We start from the raw sequence: 12,619 nt of genomic DNA, 5'->3' as shown, positions 1-12,619 counted from the left end.
AAAAAAAAAATCTAAAGTGTATTAAAGGTGAGATATGATAATAAATGACTTTCTAATGGTTTATCTACAGTGATAAACATCATTTAGCCTCATTCAGAGGAACAAAGTGTAAAAAGTTGTTGTTACACATTTTATAAAAAGTCAGCTTTAAACGGGACAGTTGGATTTTACCCACGTTGGCAGGTGACATCACCTAACACGCCTCCTAGAATGTTAGCTCCTCCCTCTCCAACTATCTAACAGCTAAAACAAACACTGCTGTTTAATATAGAATATATATTATACTTTATTATCATATATGTAAATACAAACTGCACTACTTTTTCTGCTGCTGATCGTGTTGGGAGTCACTGCTTGGAGCCACAGACCCATTGTTTACACACATCAGCTGTTAGCACTCCATGCTAATGCTACACCAGCCTATGCAGTGGGACCTGGTGTAGTGTAAGGAGGAAACGATGGAGATGTTTTTGTATTCGTGGCTCACAGCACTAACAACGGATTCCAACTTTTACGTGGTGACGGAGAGCGGTAAGGAGAGAGTCAGGATGTGTGTGTGTATGGAAAGGAGGAGCTGCTGGTTCTGCAGCAACGCACACACTTTACCGACTCTAAGTCACTGCACGTTGTTTGATTGCGTCATTGCGTCACACGCTACTATTCGGCCTTGCTTTTAACTCACTAAACCGAAGGTCAAATGTTACTTTTTTGCAATATTCGGCCAAATATATTTGGTGGCCGAATATTCAGTGCATCGCTAGTTTATTTTATATCTGATAATGCGTTACATAAAGTTGATTGATTAATAAATAACTCTGATTTCCTATAATTAAACCAGATCAAGCTGATGATTTAATCATTCAGTATATTGAGGTGTAATAATCTCAATGGTTACATTAGTCTAATGGGACCAGCTTTGTCTGTGAACACGTGAAATATGTGTTGAAACGGATGAATAGTGACATTAGTTTTTATGCTAACATTTATTTCACATGATGTGTGACATGTTTAGTTTTAGCCTTTCGTACAAAATCTGACCACTGTCAAATCAGTGGATTTTTGTGGTTTAATGACAGTAAGCTGTGTACGTTTTACTTGGTCTATTCTTTATGAAGTCGTTCGCGTTAACTCTTAGCCTAGTCTGTGTGTCGGTGGGTTTCCAGTTCATAATCGTTGCTACAGGTTCATCTCTTTTCCCGTGTTTGTGTAACTTTGGGTGGATCTGATGGAGGAACTATGGTTGGTTCACTTTGTTGGATGGTTATCTGGTTTTAACCAAGTAGTGGTTCATGATGTATCACAGCACGACAGCTTCAGATAGCTGTGACGAGCACCGCCGTCTGTGTGTGTGTGAGGGGTGGGAGCGGTGACGGAGCTTCTGTGAACATTGTTCTGCTCCAGAGAATAATAAGTTGTTGACAAAAAAACTTTGGCCAATTTTGGCCCGTGGAACAAGGTCATTTTGACTAGAGTGACACGACCCAGAAGAGACAAAGGGATCATGGACCACTTAGCAAAATCTGATTTACAGTGCTCAAGTAGAGGTTGAAAATATATAGCAAATAATTCGGAAAGTGATTTTGTTACAATAATGCCAAGGTATTAGGGACAACCGCTGCGTCACGTTGACGGCATGCCCCGGCGTAGGTCCTGACTCTGAACCTTAAACCAGGCTTTAGAATGGGTACACGGGCACACTGCACAAGTCACGTCCACATGTGTTAACACGTTTGCAGACGCTTTAATGTGTAGACTCATTAAAGTGTTTGCACACATACACTACACCTGGATGTGCACCTAACAAACATAAATATATCAGTCACACGTAGATGCAGGTATGGCGTGAGTGAAGCTATAGCGATCAGGTGACATTCACGTGACATGTAAACACTTAGAAGAAAATATTAGGCACTTAAGGTTCAGCGTCAGGACCTACGCTGGGGCATGCCGTCAACGTGACGCAGAGGTTGGCCCTTTTACTCGCATAGCGAGGGAACACCTCGCTATGCGATTGGCTGTCCTGCCACTAGGGGGTGTGGCTGTGTGTTGTTGTTACAAATGAGCATTAAAAAGCCCTAGTTTATCTTCCAGTCACAGAAAAATATGTTTTATGTCTTTTAAGCATCTTAAAATGTAATTTATTTCTGGATTATTATTTTAGTCCATCTCTGTTCTCTCTGTGACTCAATCCACTGTAGAAACAACTGTCGTATCGCTACGCTAAAAGGTGAAACATGGCGGTGTGACTGGAAAAGGCATTGACCGGGGCTGAGGTTTGGACCTGACCAATCACAGCGCTAGCTGACTACGCGTCAATGCATCGACTTGACGGGTAGTCAGGATTTTTGGGAGGCGCACGTAAGGTTACGGGGGAGGGGGTCTGAGCCTACGTGCGTCTACGGCGGGAGACCACCATTTAGTCTGGTTGCAGTCTGTGTCACTACACCCGTCCATAGAGTGGTAGTGACTGTAGTGTTACGCTCTGAGTCAGATCATTGCTGTGATTGGACAGGATACAACACTCACACACACACACACTTACTGACGTGCATGCGTGTACACGCCTGCACGTCTAATACTATTTTCTAAGCGTTTACATGTCACGTAGATGGTGCTACATAGCGAAGGTCACCTGATCACTATAGCTTCACTCACACCACACCTGTCACTACACTTAACTACTGACATTAGGTAAGTTTAGTGAACGTTAAACACATACACGTGTGTTAGACTGGTGTGTATGAATTTAGAAGTGATCTACACGCGCACACACACACACACACATTGACATTTACACACAGACAAAGTCCATTGAACTGACTACTATCTACTGTTGATGATGTCAAAGGTCAAAAGTCAGCAAAGGCTGAAGAACTGATAGTGCTGAGTCGACACAAAGATTGGCACACCAGCAGCTTTTCAAAGCCACAGAGAGAAGAAGAAGAAGAAGAATAGCCTGGAGACGAAGCACGGAGCATACGGAGAACACCACAGAAGTGAAGGTAAACCTGTTCAATGTTTTTTATATTAAAATTACTGAACACCTTGTACTCCTTACACCTGACGAGCAAAGTTAGCATACATAAGCTCCGCCCCTAAAGTGACAGCGTCCTCTGTCCTGTCCAAGGACACACCCGTCCCTGAACTCATCATCACTTTGGCATTTTTCAGACCAGTTGTGAACCTTTTATTGTCGTTGTTGTTGTTTTTAATAATATGATTGTAGTTGTTAGGGAGCTAACATTAGCATTAGCAGTGATGCACAGACTGACCAACGTTCACTGAGCGTCCGTCACAACAACATTAAATAAAGGAAGTGAATCTAAAAATATCAGCTTTAACTGTGAGGCGTTCAGGGACTGATGGAAAGATGATGTTTATTAAAGGGTGTGAATTTTTCTCTCTCTGCAGTGAATTATGGCCGTCAGCGCTCCCAAAGACAAGTATGTGTTTATTGATCCATTCATCAGTTATTGATCAGTGAATGACCCTCATCAATAATCAATAATCACTGAGGGAGGAAACATTGGAACAATCCAAATATCAGTGGCAAAATTAATGTATCAATAAACTTATTGATTGGTTGAGTTCAATTAATTAATCAGTGAGCGTATTGATTTATTAGTCTTTGTTGTATTAATCATCTGATTGATGTGATTGATTAATGAAACAATCTCTGCAGGTATTTCTCTGTCTGGTTGATCTTCTTCATGCTCGGTTTGGGAACGCTGCTTCCCTGGAACTTCTTCATGACCGCCACCGCGGTATGACATCACATCACCTGTGTGACATCACCTGTGTGACGTGTTTGTTTATTTACTTCAGTACTTCACCAGCCGTCTGAAGGACCCGCCCTCGTTGGAGCCCTCAGCCAATCAGACGGCGGCTCCTCGTAGCATGCTGGAGTCAAAGTTCAATAACGTGATGACGCTGTGTGCGATGTTGTCTCTGCTGCTGCTCACCTGTCTAAACTCCTTCCTACACTCACTGTGAGTTCTACCAATGAGAAGGAGGCGCTCTGTGATTAGCTGTCGGCCAATCACGGAGCTTGTTGTTATTTACCTCAGGGTCCCTCAGCGTCTGCGTGTCATGGGCAGTCTGCTGGTCATCATGGCCGTCTTCAGCATCACCGCCGTCCTCGTCAAGGTCCCTCTGGAGCCGCTTACCTTCTTCTGTGTGACCATGGTTACCATCGTCATCATCAACTGTAAGCCTGCACCTGTTTGTTTGTTTGTTTGACCATACTGTTTGGAATGGTTTGTTTACAGGGTTGTGTTCCAGAAAGGAGGTTCAACAAACTCTGAGTTTATCCATAAACTCTGGGTCAACATACCCCCTCCATGGGAAACTCTGGGTATCTGATTCCATTACAGCTGGTATGAAGTGGGTCCATGATGTATGATGAGCAAAGATAACACGATCTGCCATGGCAACCACCCAGAAGAGAGTGATTTATTCACCCTGATGGTGAAATAATCAGGTGTTTATAGAGGAATATGAACCTGTTCTAAAGGTGTTCACACAGAACGTCACTTCAGTGACTGTAGTCGCTTAAATCACCCGTGATTTGTTGCACTTTTTGGTCGCTTCATCGCGCCAGTGACGTGACGACTGGGGAATAATATGAATGAAATGTGTGTGTGGGGGCGGGGCAGCATCGCTGGGAGAGCTGATCACTTCTTCCACAGTCGTATGTTTACAGCTCTTATCATAGACAGCTCTACTTGTACTTATGGTTTAAATGATCAACTTACAGAGTTTATAAAGGATGAGTTCACTCACAGTTAAATTATAATTTAAAAGGTGTATTTAAGGAGTATTCCACTTTCTTTGGCCCCAGTAAGTAGAGCAGTGTTTTTCAACCACTGTGCCGCGGCACAGTGTGCCGCGAGAGATCGTCAGGTGTGCCGTGGGAAATTATCCAATTTCACCTAATTGGTCTAAAAAAAATTTTTGAAAACATATTAATTATTATCTGCAAATAATATACCATTGTCGAGTGTCCGTGCTGCAGTAGTGACTAAAGGTGCGTGCACACCGAACGCGACGGAAGCGATGCCGTTGCCTTAAATCGTCCCTGATCGGTAGTTTGCACATAGTGGTGCTTTTTTGTCAGTCCATCATTTCATCGCTCCAGCGACGCGATCACTAGGGAGCTATGTGTGTGTGTGTGTGTGTGTGTGTGTGTGTGTGTGTGTGTGTGTGTGTGTGTGTGTGTGTGTGTGTGTGTGTGTGTGTGTGTGTGTGTGTGTGTGTGTGTGTGTGTGTGTGTGTGTGTGTGTGTGTGTGTGTGTGTGTGTGTGTGTGTGGCCCCGGTAACAGGGTAGAGACAGAGAGAGAGAGAGTGTTGATGACGTCTTTTTTTTTCCTTCTTGCTCCGCTTCTACGGTTAAATGATCAACTTAACGGAGATATTAAAGGATGACTTCACTCAGAATGTGTTTGATCAGTAGTTACTGTGGTTTTAAAGAAATTTACCGCTTTAATTTTGAACCTGATACTTTGAGGAAGTAGAACAGCCTCCGCTGCAGCCGTCAGCACTGAAGCGGGAGCGGGAGGGAGGGGCTGCTGCCTCCGCTCTACAGACAGTGGAGGACGGGAGATATCGCTTCACGTCGCTTAAAAAGTTAACATTTTTCAACTTTGATCATGCAAGTCGCGTCGCTGAGGGGGGGATAAATTGACGTTGCGTCATTTACATTGATTTTTAATGTAATCGCATCGCTTCAGTCACTTCAGTCGCGTTCGGTGTGAACCCACCTTGAGAGCGTAATCATGTAAAACTCTTCCATAACACTAGATGGCAGCAGGTAGCGAATTTCATTGTCCGTTGAGACAAGAGAATTAGTGAGGCATGAAAGTGACAGCTGGCGGTAAAAGCATTGTGGGTAAGCGAAACTACGGTGACAGTGATGGAGAAGTTTTTGAAGAGGAAAAATATTAATTCCGAACTGGGCCCTGGACAAAATTCGGACCCAGAAGAAGGCCCTAGTATGAGTGGAGGAAAGAAAGCAAAGACGGTGAGCTCGAGGCAATACAGCGAGAGTTATGTTTCATTTGGATTTACTTCCACCGGGGATGCAACGACACCGATCCCGTTGTGCTTGGTGTGTGGCGAGAAGCTATCCAACGGTGCTATGGTATAATTTTGGACAGAATTAGAGTTTGCAAAACACTTTGACGTTTTCTACTACCTTTAAGACCACATTGTTGTTTCATTTGTTATGTTCAAGCTGTATTTTTGAAGTGGACATGTTAAGTGCACTTTTTATTTGAAAGAAGAAATACAAATGATGATAAAGTCCTTTATTCTTTGTGTTTATTTGATTCCTATTCAAGACACTTTGATGAGAATGGCTATATTGTTAATATAGGCTACAGAGTATCATTTTTTAACATGTTTGGCTGGTGGTGTGCCTCGTGATTTTTTCAATGAAAAAAATGTGCCTTGGCTCAAAAAAGGTTGAAAAACACTGAAGTAGAGGAAGTGTACAGCCCTCCCACTATAGCGGCTATAAAGACAGTGACGGCCGCTTGACTTTGCATCATTTATATTGATTTTTAATATAATGTAGTCACCACAGTAGTTTGGACGTCCAAAAAAGACATCATAAAAAAGATGACTGAGCTTGGATTCGAACCGACAAATCCTATGCTCTCTAATGCACCTCCAGTGTTCCAGTGGGCGGAGTCATGTAGAAACCCAGGGTTTCTTACGGAGATTTGTTTGGTTTTTTGTTTGTTTGTTTAACCATACTCTTTGGAATGGTTTGTTTATAAATCTGTTTGTTTGCGTGCTTGTTTGTTTACAGATCTGTTTTCTTGTTTATTTGTTTGTTTGTTTGTTTACAGCGTTTGGGGCCGTGCTCCAGGGCAGTCTGTTTGGAATGGCGGGTCTTCTTCCAGCCTCCTACACCACCCCCATAATGAGCGGTCAGGGACTCGCTGGAACCTTCGCAGCGTTCTCCATGATCTGTGCCATCGCAAGTCTGTTATTATTAAATTATTAATTCATTAATGACTTCTTAATAACGCATTGATTATCTCATTATTAACTCATTGATCAGGTGGCTCTGAGCTTCATGACGCAGCCTTTGGTTACTTCATCACTGCCTGTGGAGTCATTTTTCTCTCTGTGCTCTCCTACATCATGCTGCCCAAACTGGTAACACACACACACACACACGCACACGCACACGCACACACACACACATTCTGACGATGCGTTTGTGTGAGTAGGAATTCTTCCAGTTCTACCAGGAGCTCAGCAAACGGAGGACGGACGAGGAGCTGACGTCTGTCCATCTAACCCAGGACGGTACGATTCAAACCGACCAATCAGAGCCTGCCGTCTGTTCATGTGACACGTCTCCATGTTTGTCATTCAGAGCGATCAGCCAATCAGGGGAAGCGTCAGAATGTTTCCATGTTGGGGATTTTTAAAAAGGTCAGTGAAACATTAACAAATGTAAACAAATGTGAAAAACCTGAAAAAAAACAATAAACTTAAAAAACAAACAAATGTAAAAAAACAAACATCTGAGCCCTCGCGATCTCTCTGTGACCTTTGACCTCATGTGACCCAGCGTGACGCTGTGTGACCTCTGACCCACAGGTGTGGTCTCTGGCTCTGTCCGTCTGCTTCACCTTCTGCGTCACCATTGGCTCGTTTCCGTCTGTCACGGCCGACGTTCGCTCTTCACTGGCAGACGGAGGATCCTGGGGTCGGTCTCGCCTCTGAGGTCACACGGCCTGCCAGCAACTGGCTGTGATTGGCCAGTGAAGCAGTGGGTGACGTTGTATCCAATCACAGCTGAGTGTGTTTGATTGACAGACCTGTACTACGTCCCGGTCTGCTGCTTCCTGCTCTTTAACCTCTGCGACTGGTGTGGGCGGAGCTTAACGGCCGTCTGCATGTGGGTGAGTTTGATGTGTGCGCCCTGACGTGCTGGGGGGGGCGGAGCCTGTGGTCATCATGTGTTTCCTGTGTCCAGCCCAGGAAGGACGGGGTGTTGCTGCACGTGTGCGTGATGTGTCGCTGCGTCTTCGTTCCTCTCTTCATGTTCTGTAACGTTCAGCCCCGCCTCCACCTGCCCGTCTACTTCCTGCACGATGGCTTCTTCATCATCTTCATCATCCTCTTTGCCTTCAGCAACGGATACCTGGCCAGCCTGTGCATGTGCTACGGCCCCAAGTACACACAACAAACACACACACACACACACAATGCAACCTGTGTGTGTCTGCCAGGGTTGGCGTCAATTATAATTGTAATCACGTAATTGATAATTAATTAAAATTATGACATAAATATATTTGTAATTAAAAAAATCTGTTGCTGTCGTAATCGTAATTACATTGTAATTGAGTTCAGATAAGTTACTTTTTTAATTGTCATTGCCATGAAAATATCATAAAAAGTGTCAATTATGACATTAAACTGTTGAACCATGTTACAGTTCTGTGTACAGTTCTATGTACAGTTCTATGTACAGTTCTATGTACAGTTCTATGTACAGCTCTATGTACAGCTCTATGTACAGTTCTATGTACAGCTCTGTGTACAGCTCTATGTACAGCTCTATGTACAGCTCTGTGTACAGCTCTATGTACAGCTCTATGTACAGTTCTGTGTACAGTTCTATGTACAGTTCTGTGTACAGTTCTATGTACAGTTCTGTGTACAGTTCTATGTACAGCTCTATGTACAGCTCTATGTACAGCTCTATGTACAGCTCTGTGTACAGCTCTATGTACAGCTCTATGTACAGTTCTGTGTACAGTTCTATGTACAGTTCTGTGTACAGTTCTATGTACAGTTCTATGTACAGCTCTATGTACAGTTCTATGTACAGTTCTATGTACAGCTCTATGTACAGCTCTATGTACAGCTCTATGTACAGCTCTATGTACAGCTCTGTGTACAGCTCTATGTACAGCTCTATGTACAGCTCTATGTACAGCTCTGTGTACAGCTCTATGTACAGTTCTGTGTACAGTTCTATGTACAGTTCTGTGTACAGCTCTATGTACAGCTCTATGTACAGCTCTATGTACAGTTCTGTGTACAGTTCTATGTACAGTTCTATGTACAGCTCTATGTACAGTTCTGTGTACAGTTCTGTGTACAGTTCTACACATATATAGTTAATAATTATTAAAATATGTTTCATATCAAGCTTTCACACATTTTACCATAAAATAAATATTAAAATAGGGTACAGTGACACATAAAAGGCTCAGACGCCCTCACTAATAAATATTAAAACCTATATTTTCATTGATTAGGAAGTCTAACAAGGTAATCAATAGCATTAGAGATGCTAACAGAAAGCTAACACAAGAGGAAGGTTAACTTTTATTAGGTTATTTATTTCAGACTCAGTAATTGTGATTAATTGTAATTGAACTTAAGTAATTGAGAATGTAATTGTAATTGACTTTCTGAGGATAAAAAATAATCATAATTGAAATGTAATTAAACATGAAAAATGCATTTGTGACTGAAATATGAAATTGACCCCAACCTGTGTGTGTGTGTGTTTGTTTTCAGGAACGTTCTTCCCCATGAGGCAGAGACGGCCGGGGCCATCATGGCCTTTTTCCTGTCCCTGGGTTTGGCTTTAGGAGCTGCTCTGTCCTTCCCTATTAGAGCTCTGATCTAACACACACACACACACACACACACACACACACACACACACACACACACACACACACACACACACGTGCGCATACACAGACACACTAATTTATTTCAGAGTTTTGTTGTTTAATAAAATGACTAAAAGTGAATGAGCTGCAGTGTGTTGTTGTTTATTTAAATTGTCGTTTTGTGTAATGTTCTTGTGTTGTTTATTGTATGTTTTGTGTTGTTGTTTTTCAGGTTACCGTGTAAGTGTTTGTATTTTTTTGTCTCTATTGATGTTTTTATCATTCTCAACAATTATGTTATTGTTTAAGTAATGATAGAAACTGTCACAAACATTCATGCCAGAGTTGTGTTGTTTCTTTGTGTTGTTGTGTTCTTTTTCAGACTTAAAGGAAAGTAAATAAAACATCTTTTGTGTGACCTTCAGAATAAGTCTTCCTTTGAGTAATCAATGTGTGAGAGTCACTCTTATTTTGAAAAGCTGTGGAGCAGTGTTAAATATCAGATCAGGGTTAAAAATAAAAGCTGGCAGCTCAGAGCACTTCCTGTCTGAGCCAATGTTGCTGCTCATGATTTTATTTTGTTTTTCTAACGTCAACATGTCGGAAAAACACCTTCATCTGAGCTCTGTGGAATTTGAGATCTTTGGTAACGTGCAGGGTGAGTGTGTGTGTGTGTGTGTGTGTGTGTGTGTGTGTGTGTGTGTGTGTGTGTGTGTGTGTGTGTGTGTGTGTGTGTGTGTGTGTGTGTGTGTGTGTGTGTGTGTGTGTGTGTGTGTGTGTGTGTGTGTGTGTGTGTGTGTGTGTGTGTGTGTGTGTGTGTGTGTGTGTGTGTGTGTGTGTGTGTGTGTGTGTGTGTGTGTGTGTGTGCGTGCGCGTGGGCGTGTGTGTGTGTGTAACTGCTTCTTGTTTCTTCTGCAGGTGTTTGCTTCAGGATGGTGAGCCTCAGCTTTACATTTAGCAGTGCTGAGTGTGTCCATCAGCGATGACTGTGTGTGTGTGTGTGTGTGTGTGTGTGTGCGTGCGTCTCAGTACACTGAGGATCAGGGTCGTAGTCTGGGACTCAGCGGTTGGGTAAAGAACACCCGACAGGGGACGGTGGTCGGTGAGATCCAGGGACCTTCAGACAAGGTGGAGGAGATGTGAGTCAGTGATTCAAAGACTCAAACCTAAAGACTCAGACCTAAAGAGTAAAAGACTCAGAGTTAAAGACTCAGACCCAAAGAGTAAAAGACTCCGACCTAAAGAGTAAAAGACTCAAACCGCAAGAGTCAAAGACTCAGAGTTAAAGACTCAGACCTAAAGACTCAGAGTCAAAGACTCAGACCTAAACAGTCAAAAACTCAGACCCAAAGAGTCAAAGACTCAAACCTAAAGAGTCAAAGACTCAAACCTAAAGATGAAGGATCCTAAAGGTAAAACATAGACAACATTTAGTCATTTAAACGTTGATTTTAAGACTTTTTTAGGGTTTCCTTAATTTATTTTAACGTTTTATTTATTGCCTCCAGCGTGTGAACAACTGGATAAACACTATATTTCTGTGTCCACAGGATTTCTGTTTGTGTCCCTATGTCACAGAAATGATCTATTCTCATTACCAATGCACACAAATGTAGTAGTTTTGTGTATGATTTTATATCCATCATCACATACTAAACATGGAAAGTGTTGTTTGCTCCACATTTTCAGGAAGCTTTGGCTGAAGAACGTCGGAAGTCCGAGTTCCAGAATCGACAGAGCAGTTTTCTCCAACCAGCGAGACGTGTCCAGACTGGAGCTTCATGGGTTCTCCACTCGTTACTGAACGTTGATGGTTCTAAAGATGGTTCTCCATGAACCTCTAAACACTCTGATAGAGTTCAATGTTCACTCCTAATAAACATCATCAGTCCTGGTCCACGACTGCTTCTGATTCATCATTTATAATGAATATTAATGATTAGTGTAAACAGATTATAGATTATATCTGGGGGTATTTCATCTTTCAACTGGTTTAAACCACGCCCCCTTTCCCTATTCCATCAAACTCTTCTCAGTTTAGAGCGCCCCAGCTCAGCCAATCAGCTGACAGTGTTTAGATTAAAAGAGCTGATTGGTCACATCGTGGTAGAATTCTGGTAGCAGACGAGGACGTGATTGGTTGTCACTACCAAATTAAACTTCACCAACAAGTGACAGGGACAGACTGATTTAGAGCAAATAGTCTCTTTTATTGTGAAGGAGGAAGTGGTCAACTTAATTGTTAGTTTTCACTACCTCATGTACTTCATCATGATATGAACTAAACTTAATCCCAACCCTGGCTCAGATCAACAGGTGGCTCCGTGGCGCCTACACGCACCGATTGGACTGCCCTAACAAAGCCCTAACAAAGTCCTAACAAAGCCCGAACAAAGCCCTAACAAAGCCCTAACAAAGCCCGAACAAAGCCCGAACAAAGCCCGAACAAAGCCCTAACAAAGCCCTAACAAAGCCCTAACAAAGTCCTAACAAAGCCCTAACAAAGCCCTAACAAAGTCCTAACAAAGTCCTAACAAAGTCCTAACAAAGCCCTAACAAAGCCCTAACAAAGTCCTAACAAAGTCCTAACAAAGTCCTAACAAAGCCCTAACAAAGCCCTAACAAAGTCCTAACAAAGTCCTAACAAAGCCCGAACAAAGCCCTAACAAAGCCCTAACAAAGCCCTAACAAAGTCCTAACAAAGTCCTAACAAAGCCCTAACAAAGCCCTAACAAAGCCCTAACAAAGTCCTAACAAAGTCCTAACAAAGCCCTAACAAAGCCCTAACAAAGCCCTAACAAAGTCCTAACAAAGTCCTAACAAAGTCCTAACAAAGTCCTAACAAAGCCCTAACAAAGCCCTAACAAAGCCCTAACAAAGCCCTAACAAAGTCCCAACAAAGTCCCAACAAAGCCCTAACAAAGCCCTAACAAAGTCCCAACAAAGCCCTAACAAAGCCCTAACA

General features: G+C 42.6%; 2 protein-coding genes across 4 annotated transcripts; both read left to right on the top strand.

The window, feature by feature from the left end:
• The first annotated feature begins 2,569 nt into the window (after positions 1–2,569).
• LOC114480258 (equilibrative nucleoside transporter 1-like) lies at positions 2,570–9,795 on the top strand. Of its 3 annotated transcripts, XM_028474639.1 has the most exons (14): positions 2,590–2,691; positions 2,849–3,002; positions 3,412–3,443; positions 3,683–3,764; positions 3,826–3,989; positions 4,068–4,207; positions 6,853–6,987; positions 7,068–7,165; positions 7,240–7,318; positions 7,389–7,447; positions 7,616–7,724; positions 7,835–7,920; positions 7,995–8,194; positions 9,554–9,795. In XM_028474639.1, exons 3-14 carry the CDS (start codon positions 3,418–3,420, stop codon positions 9,663–9,665), a joined length of 1,290 nt encoding a protein of 429 aa, XP_028330440.1. In that variant the 5' UTR covers positions 2,590–2,691; positions 2,849–3,002; positions 3,412–3,417; the 3' UTR covers positions 9,666–9,795. The 3 variants fall into 3 exon arrangements, with proteins under 3 accessions (XP_028331136.1, XP_028332008.1, XP_028330440.1); XM_028475335.1 differs by lacking the exon at positions 3,683–3,764 and having other exon boundaries at positions 2,570–3,002; XM_028476207.1 differs by lacking the exon at positions 9,554–9,795 and having other exon boundaries at positions 2,575–3,002; positions 8,000–8,207.
• A 137-nt stretch (positions 9,796–9,932) lies between these two features.
• Positions 9,933–11,553, top strand: acyp2 (acylphosphatase 2, muscle type). Its single transcript, XM_028442483.1, has 4 exons — positions 9,933–10,312; positions 10,573–10,589; positions 10,684–10,793; positions 11,344–11,553. Exons 1-4 carry the CDS (start codon positions 10,210–10,212, stop codon positions 11,456–11,458), a joined length of 345 nt encoding a protein of 114 aa, XP_028298284.1. The 5' UTR covers positions 9,933–10,209; the 3' UTR covers positions 11,459–11,553.
• The last annotated feature ends 1,066 nt before the right edge of the window (positions 11,554–12,619 follow it).

This window comes from Gouania willdenowi, chromosome 1 (assembly GCF_900634775.1).
Source record: "Gouania willdenowi chromosome 1, fGouWil2.1, whole genome shotgun sequence".
Classification (NCBI taxonomy): Eukaryota; Metazoa; Chordata; class Actinopteri; order Blenniiformes; family Gobiesocidae; genus Gouania; species Gouania willdenowi.
This window is presented reverse-complemented; position numbering and strand designations above follow the sequence as displayed.